We start from the raw sequence: 22,886 nt of genomic DNA on the forward strand, positions 1-22,886 counted from the left end.
CAATCCTCAGATCATCCGATGGTGATATCCTTAGATGCAGAAAAAGCATTAGATAGAGTTGAATGGAATTTTTTGTTTAAAGATTTGGAGAAATTTTAATTTGGTCCTTTTTTTAATTGGTTGGATTAGGGCTCTATATAGTAAACCGGTAGCTAGAGTATTGACGAATGGTTTGATTTCGGAATCCTTTAAGTTAACTCGATCAACTCGTCAAGGTTGTCCTTTATCACCAGCTTTGTTTGCGTTAGTGATTAAACCTTTAGCACAGTTGATAAGACAAAATACACAGATACAAGGTATGAAAATTTTAGATGAAGAGTATAAAATTAATTTATTTGCTGATGATGTATTTAATAAACCCAGCTCAGTCACTTTTGCACTTGAAGGAATGTTTAATACAATATGGATGTCTTTCTGGATATAAAGTTAATTGGGGAAAAAAGTGAAATATTACGGGTAAGTGAAGGAGATTATTCAGTTTATAAGAATATTAATCAAATTAAATATCTGGGTATAATTTTGAATGTTAACCATCAATCTTTATATAAATTAAATTATGCTCCGTTAATGAAAAAAATTAAAACTGATTTGATTAAATGGAAAGATTTACCTATTAATTTAATGAGTAGGATAAATACAATTAAGATGAATATCTTTCCGCGTATACAATAGTTGTTTCAATCTATTCCGTATTTACTTGATAAAATTTTTTTTTGATATTTGAATAAAATGGTTAGGGAGTTTTTATGGAAGGGTAAATTTTCGAGAGTAGCTTTGAATAAATTAACTTGGAAATATGAGTTAGGGGGACTACATTTACCACATTTTCAAAATTATTATGAAGCAGCCCAACTTAAATTTATTAGTTCATTGATGGATTTGATACGGCCTCCTAGTTGGGCTAAAATTGAGATGGCAAGTATTTCTGAATTTGAAATACATCAATTTTTGTTTAGATGGAATATAAATTTGTTACAACAATATAATGTGCCTATACTAAAACATTTAATGAAATTATGGATAAAGAAAAATAAAATGACTGGCTCTAGGGGTAAATTATCGGCTTTGACTCCGTTGTATAATAATCAACTTATTTCTTTTTCAATACATAATCAAAGTTTATTGCATTGGAGATTTAAAGGTGTGAAAAATTTGGGAGATTGTTTTAAAGAGGGTAAGTTTTTATCTTTTAATCAGATGAGGGAAGGTTTTGGTATTGATAAGAACTCTATTTCTTTATTATCAAATTCGATCTTTGGTAAAATGTATGTTTGGTAGAGATATGATTTTACCTAAAATGACTAAATTTGAGACTTTTCTTATGAAGGTACCAGAGAAGGGTTACATTTCATCTATGTATCAAATATTACAGGATGGTATGGATAAAAAGGGTTGGGATAGATCTAAAATTAAATGGGAAGCGGATATTGGTTTTATTTTTTCTGAAGATGATGGGTTAGATATGTTATGATAGTGTAACTAGATTGATAAATGCACGTTATGCAATGATTAATTACAATTTTTTTACATCAATTACATTTGACACCTGAAAAAAAAGAAAAAATTTTTCATGAATCAGATTTGTGTTTTAGATGTGGTGATACGGTTGGAACTTTTGTGCATGCTGTTTGGTTATGTATACATGTACAATCTTTTTGGAAGAAAATTCAATCTTTTTTAGAATACCTGTATAAGATTTAAATAGTTTTAGATCCAACAGTATTTTTTATTGGGTAGTTTGCAACCTCTGAAAGGTTTGGGAGTAGATAAGTTTCAGCTTGCTTTTGTATATTTAGTTTTATCCGTAGCGAAAAAATGTATTGCTAGTACATGGAAAGATACAAATATGATTGATATTAATAGATGGCATAATGAGATGAAATATTGTTTAATAATGGAAAAAATTACATATGTTTCATGTGATTATTATAATTTTTTTATTAGTAAGTGGTTGTTATACTCAGAATATTTACATTTCAATTTATATTGATTAGATTTTAATATGTATATTTAACTTTTTCTTTAATATTCTTTCTTTTTTCTTTCTTTATGGCTCTCCTTAGGAGAGTTGGCTTAAGGGGGGTGGGGTTCTTTTCTTTTTTTCTATATATAAAAAAAACTTTCATGTTTATATTTAATTGCTGCATATGTCATCTATTATTTGTTTTTTGAACAAATAAATAAAGTTTTTTTTTAAAAAGGTGCAAGGATGATGGCATTATTGCTGCAGTTTCAGAAATGGCTAATAAATTTAAAATCATTGACTGACTGATCTGGTGTTCTCAATCAAATTTCTCCAAATTCCTCAATGCATGGTGTATGGACATGAATGATGGACTGGTTAAGTACAAGATGCATCTTTTGCATTTAAAGTTGAAATTCCCAGTGAGATAGTGGATTTATATCGTGGTACCTTCGACACAGAATCCCAATATTATATTAAGATGGGCTGTCTTTAACCTCAGTTATTGTCTAGATGCGGAGCCAATGGAATAGGGTTCTCACCAATATCTCTAGACATTTAAACAAACCTTGGAAGAGAGGATCTCCTTTAACTGCCTCTCAACTAAGCTGTAGCTGTACTGTTGACAGTGTATGCTAAGTGTAGACATGAGAAGCCATGACAGGGAAAACACTTCTCTCCCACCATCCTGCTATCCCACCCCTACCAAGAACAGTGCCACATCGAGTGTAGTGGCTAAAATGTGGCAAGCATCACAGACTGACTGCCTGAGAATGGATCATGCGAGCTCCCTGGAAGCAAAGCCTCAACCTTGAGAAATTTCATCTTGTGCTGACAGGCAAGTTGGCCATTAAGGGAGTGTTTGACGTGATTGAAGTAGAAATCCAGGTTCAGGTAAGCACCATGGTGCAGCAGTCCACCACTCTGAACCTTTGATAAGTCTGCAAACTTGGTAAATCCACATGCCTATTTCACATAATAGGTTCTGCTTGAGGAAAAGGAGAGCATTTGTGACCTTGAAGCAGTTGTAAGTTGCCAATTGAGAAATATGGCAGAAAAATCCAAAGGTTAGACAGTTTTAGATGAATGCAGTCTTTGCTTCCACATGCTGAGCAATTCAGGCATAGGTAAGTATGAGTTCTCTCAGTACCACCCTCAGACTGCTGGAGTTAGGAGGTTTATATACAATCTTCAGACACAAGTCTTTCTTCCCCTTCCTCATTTCGCTAGACATGTTTGGCTGCCTGGAGCAACTCTCCTCTTGCTCTCAGCACCAGCATAAAGCACTCACCGCAGAGAGCTGATAACTGGAAAATTGACACCAAAAGTTGCACTCTCATTCTTTCCCATTCCTTACATTTTAACACTGGTTTTTATTGAAAAAAAATCTTCCTCTTGTTTTACCTGTATCAGAATTTTTGAGACAGGTGTTGGACAATGACATGCTTTATAGAACTATTCACATTCCACTCACTGCATCCAGGATATTTAGAAAAGGTGATTGGACTAAACGGTAACTTCTATGATTGCAGACAAAAACAACTAGATTGATGTTGTTAATGGTTTGCTTCATGCTTTTAATTTTAGTTCACACCAATCCATCAAAGGAAATACACTGAAGTTTGCATGTTCAGATCAGGATCTATTTGGTGAAAATAAAAAAATCTCCATTGCTGGAAACCTAACAGAAGAACAAATGTTGGAAATAACCCCGCTTGCTTCTAGGGAGAGAGGAACAGGGTTAACATTTCATTACTTCTCCACAGATGCTGTCTGACCTGCAGTGTATTTCCTCCACTTTCTTATTATTTAAGAATCCATTAAATATTGGTCAAGGTACACAATGAGCTTCATTGACTATACACCCTGCTAGAAACTGTGCACTTCAACAAGGCTATTTTATAACAGTATGGATTCTGAAGGGAACATGCTATTAATCTTTACTGCAACAACTATATATTTTTTCTCCCCATAGACTTGGTTTAAAAAAAAAAGACAACTTTAAATTTCTTTATAGGTTTGAGGTTGTGGCCCAAGATCAATTTTCAAAGTAAACTGAAAGCAGAGCAGATTATTTTTATAAATTGTTTGTTGAAGTTGGGCCAACGCTGCTTGGACATCGTTATTAATCATTTCTCAATGACTGCAATCATTTTATTATTTTTACTTTGCAGCAGATTCCCCCAATTCAAAAATATGATGTCAACTTGATTTTCATACTTCTTTGAGCATATTCCTTGATCATATCCACCAGATCATTCAAAGTCAAATAACCATAGTGTCCTTTAACAGATGGACATGGAGATTCAATAAAATCACAGCAATGGCTGCTGCAGGGACTGTGGTGATGTGAAACCATTTTTTTTTTTGCTGACACAATTCTCCAAGCAATTTTGAACTTTTGATGGCTGCACCAGATTCTGGCACTGAAAGCTATTTGAAAGCAACTTAAGACATATGGGATCCAAAGTGCATTATCAAGCTGGATCCAAACTTGACTTGGTGACAGGAAGCAGAGGGAAGTGGCTGAGGGGTGTTTTTCTGACTGGAAGTTTTTAAACCAGTGGAACATTGCAGGGATGGGAACTGCTGTGCTGAAAATGCAAGTTTGATGATGACTTGGCAGAGAGGTAGCAGATGAAATTTAATTCTGACTATTGTGAGGTAATGTCTTTTGGGACATCAAATGCTAACAGGATGTATGCAATAAATGGCAGGGACCTGTGGAGTGTTGACATTGAGGTCCAAATTCTTATCACCCTGAAAACAGCAACAAAGGTGGATAGACTAGTGAAGAAAGTACCTGGTATGCTTACCATCATAGGTGGCAACACTGAGTATAAGAGTTGGGACGTCAGGTGTATAAAACATTGGCCAGGTCACACTCTGAGTAATGAGTACAATTCTAGTCACAAAACTACAGGATATAGGTGGCAGCATGACAATAACTGTAAAAAAATATTCACCAGGATATTGCCTGGAATGGGATGTTGTAGTTACAAGGAGAGATTGGCTTACAAGGTTTATAAAACTATCAAGGGCATAGAAATGGAGTCTTTATCCCAGGGTGAAGGAGGTCAGTCTTTTTTTCCCTGGGTGATGGAGCCCAAAAACTGGAGGGAATAGGTTTAAGATGGGGGGGTGGGGGATAAACTTGAAGGAAATCTGAGGGGTACGTTTTTTCATTCCTGGGGTGGAGGTTATATAGAGATGAAGAAAAAACGGTAGATACATTTACAATGTTTAAAGTGCATTTGGACAGGTACTTGGACCTGAAATGAATGATGGAATAAGACAAAATTAAAGGCAAATGTGATTATGAAAAATAGGTTATCACAGTCAGCAAGGATGTTGGGTCAAAGGGTCCATTTCCATGCTGTAAAAGATAGAATCTATACAAATGGGATATGTAGGATTACTTTTTGAAATACTGAAATTGTAAGCAACTGGATTTTATTCTTTTTCTTTTAGATATACTGTTGGTCATCTCCAAAATGTTACAAGGGAAATCTTTAAAATATACAAAAATAGAAGTTTACTTCATAACATTTACTAAAAGTAATCATTCTATAATTGTATATTTTGAATACACAAACACAGAGGAAGATGGGACAGGGAAACATATTTCCTTAAAACTGACATGAAAATTATACCAGATGAATGAAACAAGTCATAGTGGAATACCTCAATGATGTTTCACCTTAGTCCTACTTACCAGTGTCCACAGAACATAGATGGTAAAAAGTGCCACAGTGAGTGCAATAAGTCCAACTGCCTCCAGACGGCTGTTAAATTGTAGGTGATCCTGTGCCCCTCGCAAGCACAGCCAACCAGAGATCGCTGCTAATGGAGTGATGAAAAGAAAGCAAATCATATCACAAAATAATGTCCTCTTCTCATTCCTCGGACCTGGATCCTTCAACCACTGAAAAATAGAAGAGCCTCATTACCTCCAAATATATGCAACTTAAATCACATACAATATTCTAGTCGTATTATGACTTTTAATAAAGGCAAAAGCCTTTATTAGCTTCTAGGTGGTAATTAGAGCAGATGGGAAAAAGCTTCAGTGAGTATTCCGAAAGAAAAATATAAAATTTCTTCTCTATATGTTTATGATTTTGTCACAGGCGAGAAGCTAAAGAAACATTTCTTACAATGTGCTCCTTTCTCCTGTTCATTCATTCATGATCAATTAACTCATCACTTCAGACTTTACTGATCTGGTCAATGAGTGTCAAGCCATTGCCCTGCAGGCCGCTATCATTTTTATGTTTGCTTAAAGTTTGATAAACTTTACAAAACCTCTTAAAAATAAAGTTTGAATAAACTGTGAAACCAGCAATAACAACAACAACAAAGAGACTTTTCAAATACTGCTATTTTTTTCTGCACCTACCTCCCTCAAAGGTCTAGGCTTTCGCTCAACCAGAAACTCAGTCTGGCAGAGTTCACAATAGCTGGTATTGGAAGAAGAAAGCCAGCGCTCCAGGCAGGTTTTGTGAACTGCTCCAAGTGTTCCAGTGCAGCCACAAGGAGACAACAAACCTTCCAGGTTGTTGCCCTCGTGACATATCCGGCAAATTGGTCCATCACTGGAAGTGAACAAATACATGTGAAGAAATCAAGCTGCAAAGCATGGTTTTTTAATTGTACACTTTTTCCTATTGCACAAAATCCAGTCATCTGGATTCTAGCCCTCCATCTATCCCTCATCCACCTGGAAAACTAGGACTCGTGTGTTCAAATGCTGTTTATTGACCAGCTCAGAATTCAACACAATCATACCACAGTACCTGATAAGAAAGTTGAACCTGTCAGGGAGACCTCAGGCAGTCTTGATTGGTAACAGCATCTCCAAGATCATCACCCTGAGCATGGGAGCCCCTCAGGGCTGTGTGCTGAGTCCACTGCTGTTCACTCTCCTGACCCATGACTGTGCAGTTAAACACAGCTCAAACCATATCATAAAGTTTGCTGATGACACAACCGTGGTGGGCCTGATCAGTAAGAATTATGAGAGAGCGTACTAATGGACTGGCGCACAGCCAACAACCTACTTCTGAACGATAAAAAAACAAAAGAGATGGTTGTCAATTTCAAGAGGGTCCCAGGGGAACCACACTCTGCTGCCCATTGATGGCTCCCCCGTTGAGGTTGTCAAGAATATCAAGTTCCTTGGAGTGCATTTGGCAGAGAACCTCTTATGGTCCCTAACACAAGCTCCATAGCCAAGAAAGCCCAGCAGCGTCTCTCTCTACTTCCTGAAAAGGCTGAGGAAAGTTCATCTCCCACCTTCCACCCTCATTACAATCTACAGAGGATATATCAAGAGCATCTTGTGCAATTCTGTCACTGCCTGGTTTGGAGGTTGTACCTTCTCGGTCTGCAAGACCTGCAAAGAATAGTAAAATCAGTGGAAAAGGTCCACTGATTTCCTACCATGACGGACATCTACAACACTCAATGCAGACAAAAGGCAATAAGCACACTCCTCAAGTAAACATTTTTCTCTTCAACCATCTGGTAGGAGGTACTGCAGCACTTGGGCCCTTGTGTCCAGATTGGGCAATAGCTTTTTCCGCCCAAGCCATCAAACTCCTGAACTCCTAGAACATTTGGGGATAAGGTACCTTGGACTGTTACTGTATGTCAATATTTTAATGTGTTTAACTTCTGTTCTAACTTATACTTATGTAAATATGCTCCGTGGTCCTGGAAAAACATCATCTCCTCTTTACCGTGTGAACATGGCATGAACGATAAATAAAGGTCTCTTTACTTGAACTGTGAATTCACAGTAATGAGACATTCAATAATAATTATTACCTAATTGACTTTAATGATATAAAGAGAAATACCAAGCTAAATGCTGTAAGCAGTAATTTAATCTTGCAGTTTAAAAAGGTTTATTAATTGTCCATGCTTCACAAAATCATTCAGCAAATTATAACTTTTTTATTCCCATCCAGAAGATATTGACAAGGACACACTTTTGGTCAATAAAAGGCAGAAAAATAAAAGCATGTATAATTTCTCATATAAAATGTTCTCAATAAAATCTGGAAGGATCCAGCTTCAACCAAAGTACCACATTAGGTTACCATTAAACATAATCAGTCAACTCTGCAATCTCATGAGTGTCAGGTTCCTATCCTGTGGAGGATCCCAATGTGTTGACCAGAGGAGGTCAAGTGTGCAAGACAGTTAATGTGATTAAGTCAAAGACAATGAGTATCGACCGAACACTGGTTGATATGCGAAAAGGTGAATAAGCAATTTAAAAGAAAAATTCCGCACAAGAACCATTGTGAAGGAGACCCTCAAGCCTGGGACAGAGAAGGATTGATTGCTTGGTCAAAATGAGATTCCCCTACTGGAACCACCAGGGTGAATTGGAATGGCAAGTTGTGTAGGTACCAGTAGAAGAAAGATATTAACATTATGATTACTTCATCATAAGTGCAATAAAATGTTACTTTATATAATTTGTTGAGTTCAGCATGAAAAATTGCCAAGTCTGTGATGGCCTGGAATCAACATGGTTGGAGACTATGGGTGAGCTTGAAAATACTTAGAAGTCCAGGAGTGCAACTCGAAGTTGAAGGTTACCATCACTCAAGTTCTTTTAGGTCTATTCTTGCTCCTTTAGAATTGCATAATATCTGACAAATCTGCTGAAAACTCTGTGTGATATACTCTTGATGTACCCTCCCAGATATTTCTTGCCTGCTCAAAGTATGCAGATAACGACACCACAGGATAGGAACCTGACATCGAATTCAGGATTGGATCCTCACTCCAGCTCCAGATAGCAGCACATTCTTCTCTAGCAAAAGTTCACCAATATTTAAAGGATAAATTCACTTCATTAACAAACCACCTACATTCCACCTTACAACTACAAGAAACCAACTCACAAACCGAAGATGAGATTTTTTCCACTTCTACAGACTCCCACAGCTACCTTGACCATACTTCCTGCCACAGTACCTCCTGTAAGAACTCCATTCCATTCTCTCAATTTCACGGTCTCCATTGTACTTGGTCCAGTGATGAGATTTTCTACACAGCAGCCTTCATAATACTTTGTTTTTCCCCCAAACCATGACATGCCCTCACCCACCGGGGACAGAGCCCATGACATGCCCTCACCCACCGGGGACAGAGCCCATGACATGCCCTCACCCACCGGGGACAGAGCCCATGACATGCCCTCACCCGCCGGGGACAGAGCCCATGACATGCCCTCACCCGCCGGGGACAGAGCCCATGACATGCCCTCACCCGCCGGGGACAGAGCCCATGACATGCCCTCACCCGCCGGGGACAGAGCCCATGACATGCCCTCACCCGCCAGGGACAGAGCCCATGACATGCCCTCACCCGCCGGGGACAGAGCCCATGACATGCCCTCACCCACCGGGGACAGAGCCCATGCCATGCCCTCACCACCGGGGACAGAGCCCATGCCATGCCCTCACCCACCGGGGACAGAGCCCATGACATGCCCTCACCCACCGGGGACAGAGCCCATGACATGCCCTTACCCACCGGGGACAGAGCCCATGACATGCCCTCACCCACCGGGGACAGAGCCCATGACATGCCCTCACCCATCGGGGACAGAGCCCATGCCCTCATTTCATCCATTTCCCCACAGCTCTGTTCTAATCCACTATCCTCCTGGATTGAAAAAATGAATAAGGGTCCCAATAGCAAGCCCTGCCCTGCTTCACCACAGGCATTCCATCTGTGCTATCAATCCATCTCTCACCTTCTCTGCAAGGATTTGAAGGCATCATAGATTAACTATGATCATATTGAAGGGAGGGCAGATTTGAGGTGCTTGAAAGCCAACTCCTCCTCCCATTTTCTCACGTCGCTGTAACTTAAAACTCGGTTCTCTTTGCCCTGAAATTTAATTGTTTTTATTTTCACAGATATGATCTGACCTGCTGAGGAGCTCCAGCATTTTTACTTTTACAACACGGTGGTCCCCAATTTGCCTATACAATCTCAGCATATTAATTTTGGCTCCTGGTAAATTGTATGTTCCAGGCAGAAGAGGACAATTTACCGATAAAGCTGCTAACCACAATATTTCCTCTTTGCTATGCCTCAAAAAGAAAAGAACAAATTGAGAAATGCATTCTTATTTTCTGGCAGCCCTCTGTCCATTACCTTTGTGTACTTAAGGCCTTCACGACAGTAGAAAGAAGTCGGCCATTTTTTGCTGTCACTTGTGTGATGTATTGTGGCCGACCTACATCAGCTGCTGCTACTGTTTTAGAAAAGGCAGCATTGGCAGTACAATCGCAGAGAGATCCAGGGAGATGACAGCAGTCACCTGTTGTCATGGCAACGAGTTAACACCACTAGAGATAGACTCCCTCATTCATGCATCTGAAAAACAAAATTTAGAAAAGTTGATCATTTCAATTGATTTAACCTTGAATTCTATATCACCAATCATAAACCTTGTTAGTACTAATGGTACAGACCTGCAATAAAAGGGTCATTATTATCCTCATATACATGTAAAAGGACTACTTGGAACATTTATATTGTCCTATTAAGATTGTGTCTATTGAACCTCCATTCTGAGAAACAGCCATTGTGTGGCTGTTAAGATACAGTGCCACACAATTTTAGGTAACTCACACATTGACAAACTATCACCAACATCTTATATGTGCAACCAGAGGAGCCAACATATTTGACCACTGCTACACCACCATCAAGAATGGCCACCAAGCCATCCCAGACCCGCATTTCGGCAAGTCTGATCACCTGGCTGTACTTCTACTCCCGGCGTACAAGCAGAGACTGAGAACAGCAGCACCAATGGTGAAGATGGCGAAAGTATGGTTGAGGGAGGCAGAGGAGCACCTGCAGGACAACTTTGAATTGGTGGACTGAACCATATTCAAGGATTCATCTTTAAACTTGAATGAAAATGCAATAGTTGTCACCAGCTTCATGAAGACCTGTGTAGATGTGCATGTCCATGTGCACATACCGTGAGTAACCCAACCAAAAACCATGGATGAACAAGAGGATTCACAACCTGCCGAGGGCGAGGTTGATGGATTTTAAGACCGGTTGATCCAGATCTTTACAGGAAGTCCAGGTACAACTGAAGGAAAGGCATTTCAATAGCAAAGAGGCAATTCTGAGTGAAGCTAGAAACAGAAACTCGTCAGGTATGGCAGGGCTTGCAAAGCCTAAAAGCAAATATGGCTATGATGTTTCACACCCCAATGAGCTGAACACCTTTTCTGCTCACATTGAAACCAATGAGAATCCCTACAAAAGCTGGTGACCTTGTGATATCAGTCTCTGAGGCCAACGACAGAACATCTTTCAAGAGGGTGAATCCATGCAAGGTGTCAGGCCTTGATGGCGTACCTGGCATGGTACTGAAAATCTGTACCATCTAGCTAGAGTGTTCACTGCATTTTCAATCTGCTATTGCTGCAGTCAGCACTTCCCACCTGGTTGAAAAGGCCATCAATCATACGGACCCTAGAAGAGCAGAGTGAGCTGCCTCAACAACTATCACCTAGTAGCACTCACATCTACTATAATGAAATGCTTTGAGAGATTGACCATGGATCTGAGTAAAGACCTGAACCCAATGCCGTTCACTCAGCCCTGGACCACCTATACAACAACAACAATGCATACATCAGGCAGCTTTTCATCGATTACAGCTCAAATTTCACCCCCTTAGTACTGGTCAGCAAACTTCAAAACCTTGGTCTCTGCACCTCCCTCTCCAACTCGATCCTTGACTTCCTTAGCAGAAGACCACAGTCAGTGCAAATCAGTATCAATATCTCTTTCTCGCTGACAATCAACACAGCACATCTCAAAGATGCGCGCTTCACCCACTGCTCCACTCTCTCTACATCCATGACTGTGAGGCTAGGCACAATTCAAATGCCATCCATAATTTTGCTGATTACACTATGGTTGTCAGTAGAATCACAGACAATAATGAGGAACCACACAAGAGTGAGATAGATCAGCTGGTTGAGTGGTGCCAAAACAACAACCTTGCACTCAATGTTAGCAAAACTAAGGAACCAAATGTGGACTTCAGCAAGGGGAAACCTGAAGAAACAAGAAGGGGAAACCAATCTTCATCAAGGGGTCAGCACTGGAAAGAGTAAAGAACTTCAAATTCCTGGGTGTCAACCTTTCTGAAGATCTATCCCGGGGCCTTCACATCAATGAAAACATGAAGAAGGCTCACCAGCTTCATTATGAATTTAAAAAGATTTGGTACATCAATAGAAACTCTTGAAAATTTCTATGTGTACTGTGGAGAGCATTCTGACTGATTGCATCACTGTCTGGTATGAACGTCCAAATGGACAGGACAAGGAAAGGCTAAAGAGTGTTGTAAACTCAGCCGATGCCATCACAGGCATCAGTCTTCTCTCCATTAAGGACACAGACAAGAGGCGACGTCTTAAGAAAGCGATCTCCATTATCAAAGACCCTCACCACCCAGGCCATCCCCTCTTCTCACTGCTCCCATCAGGAAGGGGCCTAAAGACAAACGCAAGGCACAGAAATATCCTCTTCCCCTCTGCCATCGGATTTCTGAATGGATAAGGAGCCACAGGCACTTCCTTGCTTTTTTTTTCCTTCTTTTGCATTAATATTTTTAAAAATCGTGTATTTATGCAATGCCATTTTATTGCCATGTTTGCAACTGTAATGCACAATGTTGCTACTGCAAAACAACACATCTTGAGATACAGGTTCATAACAATGAATTTTGATTCTATTCTTAATTAATAGGCAATTTATAATACTCACGTCACTTCAAAACACATGGAGCATATTTCACACATTTAATCACCTCCTGTACATAATTGAATTTTTACTCATGAGCCTTGAATTCTATAGTTAATCTATAGACCCTTTAGAATTAATTTGATCTGTTCTCATTCAGTACATTAAATGTACTGAGACAATATCTTGAAATGAAGACAAATGTAGGTTTGAAAACAGTCGAAGATCTTTCAATAATCTTCTAAAATTGATCAGAGTGCAAGAAATGTGCTGTAATAATAGAGAGAACAAAAGGCTTTAATCATATACTGAAAACAAAAGTTGGCAAAAGTAACAGAAAGCACAAGTTTCTTCTCAAACAATCACTGAGTAAAGCCTTTTTAGATCTAGTACTGTGTTAGAGAAAAAGGTTTAATTAATCACATTAAAAGCTCATTTGAAGGGAGTCAAGTGATGCTGTGAAGCTGAAAAGAGGTGCCCAGAGAGCACCTGTTTAAAAGCCTCTAAAACAAGGAGAATATCATCCACAAAAGAAAACTAACATAACCTCACTGAAGCAATATGGGCAGGAAGAGCAAGAAGTAGGTGACTGAAGATCGAGATCAGCCAGAAACGATGGAAATATCAAGTGAAAATTCACTCGACACTGGCGACCTGCAGGCTCCCATCCTACCAGCGGGGCCTAGCACGGAAGGCACAAAGGCGAAGTCTGCGATGTTGGGTTCGCCCGTCCAAGATATCCTGGCAACCCAGATCGGAGGTCTATTAACTAGACACCACACTAAAAGAAGTCTCAGAGGGCCTGTTCAATCTGCAAACCTCAATTGGGACCCTGACGAATCGAGTCGGGGCCTTGGAAGTCAAGATGGAGGACGTCCAGGACAGACGAGAAAGTCTGGAGAACACAGCTGACACGTGGGTTGTTGAAAAAAAATATTGACAGGTAAGTTGGAATATCTGGAAAATTATAATTGGTGCAATAATATTAGACTACTAGGCCTGAAAGAAGGGAAGGGAAGGACCCGGTGGAGTTCTTCCAACATTGGATCCCCGAAGTTTTTAGAAGGTAACGATTCAGAGGACCCTAGCCATAGAAAGGGTACATCGGACATTCAGCCCCCGTCCCACCCCAAATCAACAACCGAGGCCAGTTCTGATACGGTTTATCAGTAGCCAGAACCAGGAAACAGTGCTAAGGGCAGCGATGACCTAATCAAGGGAGACAGGGGAGCCGGTGGAATTTCAGAGGAGAAGATTAATGTTCTTCTCTGACCCAAGCTCTGCACTGCTAAAACAACAAAGAGTTTGAGGTGGTCAAGAAAATACTGAGACAAAAAAGTGGAATACACAATGCTGTTCCTGGCCACCCTAAAAGTCATGCTGCCTAAAGGGGAAAGGAAGATATGCAATGTGCCCAAGAGCTACCAGAAAATATGTAAGCCTACAAAACACAGGATAAATTGAGCCCTCTGAAGAAACTATGGGCAAAATGCCCAAGTAACTACAAGACAGCCACTACAGTTCTACAACTATTAACTCATTAAAAAAAATTAAAACAATTGTAGACATTGCTGGACAGAGTAAAGTTTGATAAAGTTCTGTAATGATTGGAGGGAATGGGGAATTATATATTTTTACTTTTTCATGTTTATTTTTTTTTAATCTGTAAATGGAAAATATCATGGGAGCTCGAGACGGAAGAGACTATGCAAGGCTGCATTGCAAATCGAGCAAGAGAGGAGATTGTACATGAGAAGACTCATAATAGGAGGGGGAAAGGCACAGGAGAAAAGAGAAGTGCCAAAACAGAAGACAGGAATATTTTGAATGTTTTGTTTGTTAACATCAATGTACTGGGATTTTTAAAGGTTTATTTTATTTTATTTAGACTAGTTTATGGGAAGAAGGGGGAGGGGATTATGTTTTTCTTATGTCTATCTTCATTTTTCTTTCCTTTTTTCTGGCTGGTATGGATGACAGCATGGAGAGTCCATGAACAACAGAAAGGCAATGATGAGGGCGCCATTCAAGACAATCAAATGAGGGTGTTATGAAGGTGGAAAGATATAGAAACACAAATGAATAAGATTATCAAATTTTTCAGTATTAATGGGAGTGACTTAAACAGGCCCATAAAAAGGAAGTGGATCCTGGCACACCTTATAAAACTGAAAGCAGATTTTAAAAAAAACTGGAAACGCATTTGACAAAAAGGGAACATGACAAACTTAAAAGGGATTGGGTGGGGCAGGTATTCTCCTTCGGTTCCAAAGCTAGGGTAGCCATTTTAATACACCAAAGGGTTCTGGTGGTGGTGAGGTGACAGACCTGGCCAGGAGATTTGTAATGGTGCACTGCCAACCCTACTGAGAACCATGGATACTACTAAACCTCAATGCATCAAATTTTGATGATGAGCAGTTCATGCAAAATGCTTTCCTAAAGGCAGCAGAGGGTAAACAGGATACATTAATGGGAGGAGGTTTAAATTTCTGTCTGAACCCCATTCTAGATAAGACATTGGCGAGGTCCAAAGTGGCGAAAACAACTCTGGCCTTTATGAAAGAATTAAACTTGATAGACATATGGTGACAGAGGAACCCACAGGCCAGGGTCTATTCCTTTTACTCAAAACTCCATGATTCTCACACCAGAACTGACTACTTTTTGATCTGCCCAGTTGGAGAGCAGAATCCTTGAGTCAGAATACTTAACAAGGCTAGTATCAGATCACTCACCGCTAATTCTACAGATAACAATGCCTGAAAAGCAGGCAAATGCATATATATATATGGCGCTTTAAAGCTACATTGTTGAGAAATCCAGACTTCTGCTCCTTTGTAAGAGGACAAATTGCCCTGAAATGAACTACCCCTCAACAGAATACACGGGAACACAACTGTAACCACTCTCCGACAAAAAGGTTTATAGAGTCACTAACAGATGGATTAAGAAAAGTGGCTACACAAGGGGGTGGCCCCACAGTCTACATGGACACACACTGTGCCAACACCACACCCAGCTTCTCATTTCTTCTTTTTCCCTTTTTGCTTTCTCCCAACTTTCTTTCTTCATGTAATTTTTACCTTTCCCTTTCTCCCAGGGTAGGGTGGGGGAAAAACAGGGGAGGGAGATGCATCATATAAAAGTAAGCTACTGGATGACATTGACATGCTCTGTAACAACCAATGATGTGTTCTCCTGTTTAATAATGAAAAATCAAAATTCAATATTTTTTTAAAAAAAAGCTCATTTGAACATTTTTGAGAGTTTAATAGTGTCATAAAGTTTAAAGAACATTTTTGTCAATTCTTAAGTTAGAAAATTGTTTTCAATCTTTTTATTGGTTTTTAAGAAAATAATAATATCAAAGACTTAGATACATATGATGTAAAATTCAGGTAAAAGTAAATTAAAATTACAGATCGTAAACAATGGTAAACAAGATACACATGATCTATGTTGTTGATAAAAAAGGAAAAGAAAAATCTTATAACTAATGCAATTTCTAACCCCAACCAGATCAGAACCAGGCATCAACTATTAATTCAATACTAATATTTCAAAAAATGAAAAAAAAGAATTTTTTTAATAAAGAGCAAAAATAATTGATCTATAAATTTTGAAAATAATTGTAAAAAGAACCCTAAAGAGAATTTTTTTTTAAAATTTACTCATTTTAGTAGTTGAGCATCTAATTTTCTCTAGAGAGAGGGAAGCCATCAAATCCAATAACCATTCATGTATGCATGGGAGGGACAACATCTTTCCACCACAGCAAAATGAGCCTTCTAAAAATCATGGAACCAAAAGCAACTACGTGGGATTCAGATGGAGTCAAAATTAAATCCATTGGTCTACTCATTCCAAAAATAGGAAAAAAAAGGGCTTGAGACAGATTTATATCAAAAATTAAAGATAGTGTGGTAAATATCTCTTTTTAGTAGTTTCAAAGGGAGGGACACAGCCAGACACATGATATAAATTGCCTTCCCAAGTTGAACACATCGCATTTAGATGATATATTGGGGTAAAATTTAGCTAATTGAACTTTGGTACAGTGGGCTCTATGGGCTACTTTAAATTGTAATAAGGAACATCTAGCACAGAGAAAGGATGAATGTATATTTTTCAAAATAGGTTCCCAAGTATCTTCAGTAAACAGTTATTGAAAATCATGTTCCTGTGGTGGTACGCCATTAGGCATGCAAACCGGCCCCACTTGTAATGCACGTGGCGGGGCAGGCAGCCAAAACGGCACCGTCAGGAGTTTCCTCCCAACCTCGGCACTGGGCTCAGAATCCTGTGCTTATGGACCCACGTGACTCCCTGGTTACATCGGGACCCCCCCCACCCACCCCCCAGCGTGGTTCTCAACCAGGTCCGGGCTGGGAGTATAAAATCAGCCGGGCAGCCTGCAATAAATCAGGTTTTGCTCACTGAACTCAACCAGTCTGGTTGTGCGATCCTTCAGTTAGCAGTGTAGCCACCGCTACATTCCCAAACTTTCTTAATGTTATATGAAGAACTATTGTTAAATCCTTTCTGATTAGGTCTAAAATTATATACTTCCCACATAAGATTAAAATCTAAGCCTTGGGAAAGCCTTAACATTAAGGTATTTAAGAAACTCCTAATCTGCAAATAGCAAAAGAAAATTAGAAAATTTAAATAGCAAATGACAAAGATGTTGGGAGCAAGATGACTGAAGTGGTATGGAGAATTCGGATAAGACATGGGAACAATTGCAAATATTGAAAGAAATTAATAATGTGGTGATCAAATTTCTATCACAAGGTGGTGCTATCTGGTTTTGTGGGATGCAAGACATCATTAAAAAGGCCTGCATTTGTTGCCCTTCCTACCTGCACTCTAACTAAATGCCTTGTTAGCTTGTTTTTAAATTAGCAGTTAAAAGTCAACCACATTGCTATTGGGTATAAAACACATACGGGCAAAAGAGGGCAAGTAAGATGGGCTTCAATAGCAATAGAGCAGCTTTAATCACTATGATAAATATAGTCTGATCTTTGAAATTCATATTTTATTTAATTAACCGAATTTAAATTCCATGAAATCCTACTGCCCAAATCATTCTTCAGTTTCTTGCAGCATACATCACCTACACATTGATCCTTTCCGATGGAAGTTTATAAGATTTGAATGGCATTGATAGAAAATCAGAATCCGATTCCCAGGGTAAAAATGTCAAATACTAAGAGAACATGCAATTAGACTGAGTGGTGGTGGTGGTGGTGGTTGGGGGCCAGGGGAGGATGGTTTAAGAGCTGTGTGGGGCAAGCTTTTTTTTAAAAAAAAACAAAAGAGTAGTAGGGATACTTTTTTTTTTAAACTTTATTTAAAATTTTATGACATGAATAAAATAAAAATTACATTTAAAGAAATAATAAAAAATAAGATAATAAAAATTAGAATACTACATCATTAAACTACACAAATGAACCCCCCCAATAATTATAACACATTAATCATCTAATTTAAAATTAGTCCAACCCTCCCCCCCAAAATAGTGAAGAATTAATTAACAATGTTGTAAATAAAATAAAAAAACCCACTTACAAAAAAAGATAAAACTTAACAACAACAAAAAATTACTAACAAAAAAAAATCAATACTAAAATAATACCCTTAAACATATATTTAAATCAAACATAATACATGTATTTAACAAATGAAATCCACTTTAAAACTAAGTTCAAATATTAAAATCATATATCAACCACATATAGTAGTAGGGATACTTAAGGGGCTTTTACATGGACACATAAATATGGAGGAAGTGGAGAGATATGGATTTAGTTTAATTTGGCATTGCCTGTGGCCAAGATATCATGGACTGAAGGTCCTGTTCCTGTGTTGTAGTGTTCTAATTTTATGTGATCAGAGGCAAAATTGTTTAGGGCTGATTACAATGATCTATTAAGCGTAGGGAAACAAACTTTGCACATCTGATATTGATTCTCAAACCTTTCAACACAGTGCCTCATGTGGCCCACATGATGTGAATGGAAAGTCCAAGAGTACGTGGCTGATATATTAATTACTTGAACATCTGTTTAGAGATACACAGACAGAAGAGGAATGAGGCAAGATTGCCAATAATTACTCAATGGCTAAAAATCTCAAATCACATTGCAAGTTCAACTAAACACTTCCCAGCATGAGTCACGATGCTGGATGTGTAGCCAACGATGTTAATGCTAATTTTTAAGCATTACAGAATGAAATCAGTGACCTACATTCTCAGCTCAGAAGCAGTCGGTCACTTACAAAACAACAAGCTTTACAGATGCATAATAAAACAGCAATGAACTCACCTCCAATTTCTGTGCTCTGCTGAAGCTCACTTTCCAACCTGGATATTCATTCTAAGATAAATTATTAATCATTGCTGATTCTTCAACAATTTCCATTGCCATTTTATAACTTTAAAGTTCCTTATACAGGCACTATAGGCAAGAAGAATTGCGAGGATAATGGTGTTTTAGTGCTAACTGCAGAACATCTTGTCCCTCATAGGATCTACAGGGATCTAGCTTCCAATCTCAGTGAGAAAGAGTCTATTGAAGCCAGTTTACCAAAATGGTCTTCACCAGAATCCACAACCTTCTGTTGTCTTAAAGATAAAGTACCTGGAGTGCCAGCTTGTCAAGATCAAGGTCACAGACACACATTTTCACAGGCTCAGAATTTGACAAAAGCTCCTTTGTGCTTTATGCACCATTCAACAAAACCACGGCCAATCTTTTACTTCATTGCTTTTTCCTGTACAAGTCCTGTATCTCTCAATTCCCTTCAGTATCCAAAAATCCATTGATCTACATTTTTCAATATAATTAATGACTATGTCAACTATCTATTGTTTTCCATGAAAGTTGCCAAGTTGCTCCAGAATTCTGCATACTGCTGCTGTTAATTTCAATGTGCTTTTCATTTGTCTATTATGAATGCTGCATGCTTTCAGATTTTAAAAAAGATCTTCCTTTTAAAAAAAAACACAAAAAGATTTTCCCTGTTCGGACTAACTGGAAGTACATCTTTTTTCTATATTGTGTCCATTCTTTTCACTCTGGCTTTCATTACCCATTTCACTACACTGAATAATCATTTCTCTTTCACTTTACTTTTCCCTCATTTGAACATGGCCCCCACCCACAACTATTTAGTTGAAAGTATTACCAATGGTCTAAGTTACCTGAATTGCATGATCACTGCTCCCTGCTCAGTTCAAATGTTATCTGTTTCAGTGGAACAGCTACCCCCATTCATCATTTCCCTTGGGTTGAGCATGGTCATATTCAGATTTATTGTCAAAGTACATACATGACATCACATACAGATGTTAAGTTCACCAGCAGTAGGGAACCCAAGTACCATCCAGTCATAAGTTCATGTAGCCTAAGCCCTCCAGTCAAATCCCTCCCATGAGGCCCAGACATCGCAACCTCAAGTCCTCCATTTATCCACAAGGACTAGGCATGTCTCTCCCAACCTCAGAGCCCGCATGGATCCGCAACACTCATTGCACCAGATGCTGTCTCCGACTCCACTCAGCCCGACAATAGCCCCCTCTGACAACGTTTCGAAGAACCACCAGCCTCCAACAACGTGGTAGCTCAGCCTCCTCCACTTGGCCATGTCTGAAGTTCCATACCTCCATCGGGTAAGTTCCACAACTCTGCAGCATTCACTCGGATCCACTCCCATTTGGCGTGGTTCCACTGGCAACACACAACTCTCTGCAGTCCAATGCCATTTTCATCCAATTAAAAGGTGTTCATGGTTCCAAACATCTAAGTTCTTGCAGCAACCGTGATCAGGAGTAACTGCTGCAGACAAGTCCACACCGACATTTTCATAGCTGTGTAATACCCAATTATCACTGGATTGCACACCTCTGGTTTTCCCTCCTGAAGGTCACAATCAGCTCCTTGGTTTTGGTAACATTGAGTGAGAGTTTGTTGTTGAAGCACCATTCAGCCACGTTTTCAATTTCCCTTCTGCATGCCAACTTGTCAGCCCTTTTTATACAATCTACCACTGTGGTATTGTCAGCAAATTTGTAGATGGTGTTGTTGTCACACCAAGCCACTTGGTCATAAATGTAAAGCGAGTAGAGCAAGTCAAGAATGTAGCCCTCTGGGGCTTCAGTGTTGATGGAGATGTTCTTACCAATCTTAACTGATTGTGCTCTGGTAGTAAGCAAATCCAAGATCCAATTGCACAATGGGGTTTTGAGTCCTAGGTCTGGGAGTTTGCCGATCAATTCTGAGGTGATGAATGCCGAACTGTTAAGAATAAATAGCATTCTGATAGCATCTTTGCTGTCCAGGTGTTCCAGTGCATTGTGTAGAGCCAGTGAGATGGCATCTACCATCGAACTGTTGCTACGATAGGCGAATTGAAATGGATTTATGTTGTTGCTCAGACAGGAGCTAATGTTCTTCAACACCACCTTTCAAAACACTTCATCACTGTTGATGCGAATGCCAATAGTTGATAGTCATTTAGGCAGGTTACCACACTATCTTTGGACACCAGTACGAATGATGCCTGCTTGAAAAAGGTGGGTACCACACCCTGCCAGTGTGAGATGTTGATATCCATGAATACATTAACAAGCTGTTCAGCACAAGTTTTTAAACACTCAGCCTCCTCCACTTGGCCATGTCTGAAGTTCCATAACTCCATCGGGTAAGTTCCACAACTCTGCAGCATTCACTCGGATCCACTCCCATTTGGCGTGGTTCCACTGGCAACACACAACTCTCTGCAGTCCAATGCCATTTTCATCCAATTAAAAGGTGTTCATGGTTCCAAACATTTAAGTTCTTGCAGCAACCGTGATCAGGAGTAACTGCTGCAGACAAGTCCACACCGACATTTTCATAGCTGTGTAATACCCAATTATCACTGGATTGCACACCTCTGGTTTTCCCTCCTGAAGGTCACAATCAGCTCCTTGGTTTTGGTAACATTGAGTGAGAGTTTGTTGTTGAAGCACCATTCAGCCACGTTTTCAATTTCCCTTCTGCATGCCAACTTGTCAGCCCTTTTTATACAATCTACCACTGTGGTATTGTCAGCAAATTTGTAGATGGTGTTGTTGTCACACCAAGCCACTTGGTCATAAATGTAAAGCGAGTAGAGCAAGTCAAGAATGTAGCCCTCTGGGGCTTCAGTGTTGATGGAGATGTTCTTACCAATCTTAACTGATTGTGCTCTGGTAGTAAGCAAATCCAAGATCCAATTGCACAATGGGGTTTTGAGTCCTAGGTCTGGGAGTTTGCCGATCAATTCTGAGGTGATGAATGCCGAACTGTTAAGAATAAATAGCATTCTGATAGCATCTTTGCTGTCCAGGTGTTCCAGTGCATTGTGTAGAGCCAGTGAGATGGCATCTACCATCGAACTGTTGCTACGATAGGCGAATTGAAATGGATTTATGTTGTTGCTCAGACAGGAGCTAATGTTCTTCAACACCACCTTTCAAAACACTTCATCACTGTTGATGCGAATGCCAATAGTTGATAGTCATTTAGACAGGTTACCACACTATCTTTGGACACCAGTACGAATGATGCCTGCTTGAAAAAGGTGGGTACCACACCCTGCCAGTGTGAGATGTTGATATCCATGAATACATTAACAAGCTGTTCAGCACAAGTTTTTAAACACTCAGCCTCCTCCACTTGGCCATGTCTGAAGTTCCATACCTCCATCGGGTAAGTTCCACAACTCTGCAGCATTCACTCGGATCCACTCCCATTTGGCGTGGTTCCACTGGCAACACACAACTCTCTGCAGTCCAATGCCATTTTCATCCGATTAAAAGTTGTTCATGTCCAAACTGGATGCTTTCCTTGAATTCACTCTCCTGAAGGCAGCCCACCTGTCATCTTCAGATACAGGCAGGAGATGATCATCAGGGGACATTGGGGTGTGCAGTGGTGGCTCTTCCTTGTTCTTTTGGTCAAATCAAGAGTAGAAGGCATTGAGTTCATTTGGAAGTAAAGTATTTCCTAAGGCACACGATTTGGTTTTGCAGCAGGTTACATCATTTTGGCTTTACCACAGCTGTCAGATATTCTTT

The 22,886-nt window shown here is 39.5% G+C and overlaps 2 protein-coding genes across 3 annotated transcripts in view; both read right to left on the reverse strand.

The window, feature by feature from the left end:
- LOC138758695 (myelin expression factor 2-like) overlaps positions 1 to 22,886 on the reverse strand; it is a 179,255-nt gene that overhangs the window by 82,491 nt on the left and 73,878 nt on the right. The gene's annotated exons all lie outside the window — the stretch shown is intronic.
- Positions 1 to 22,886, reverse strand: part of LOC138758683 (E3 ubiquitin-protein ligase MARCHF2-like) — a 56,877-nt gene that overhangs the window by 13,670 nt on the left and 20,321 nt on the right. For both annotated transcript variants that reach the window (XM_069927984.1, XM_069927985.1), the window contains exons 3-5: positions 10,148 to 10,369; positions 6,363 to 6,558; positions 5,679 to 5,888 (exon numbers count right to left, since the gene is read on the reverse strand). In XM_069927984.1, the coding sequence (XP_069784085.1) occupies positions 5,679 to 5,888; positions 6,363 to 6,558; positions 10,148 to 10,323 (582 nt within the window). In that variant the 5' untranslated portion in view covers positions 10,324 to 10,369. The remainder of the gene's footprint in view (positions 1 to 5,678; positions 5,889 to 6,362; positions 6,559 to 10,147; positions 10,370 to 22,886) is intronic.

This window comes from Narcine bancroftii, chromosome 3, assembly GCF_036971445.1.
Source record: "Narcine bancroftii isolate sNarBan1 chromosome 3, sNarBan1.hap1, whole genome shotgun sequence".
Lineage (NCBI taxonomy): Eukaryota > Metazoa > Chordata > Chondrichthyes > Torpediniformes > Narcinidae > Narcine > Narcine bancroftii.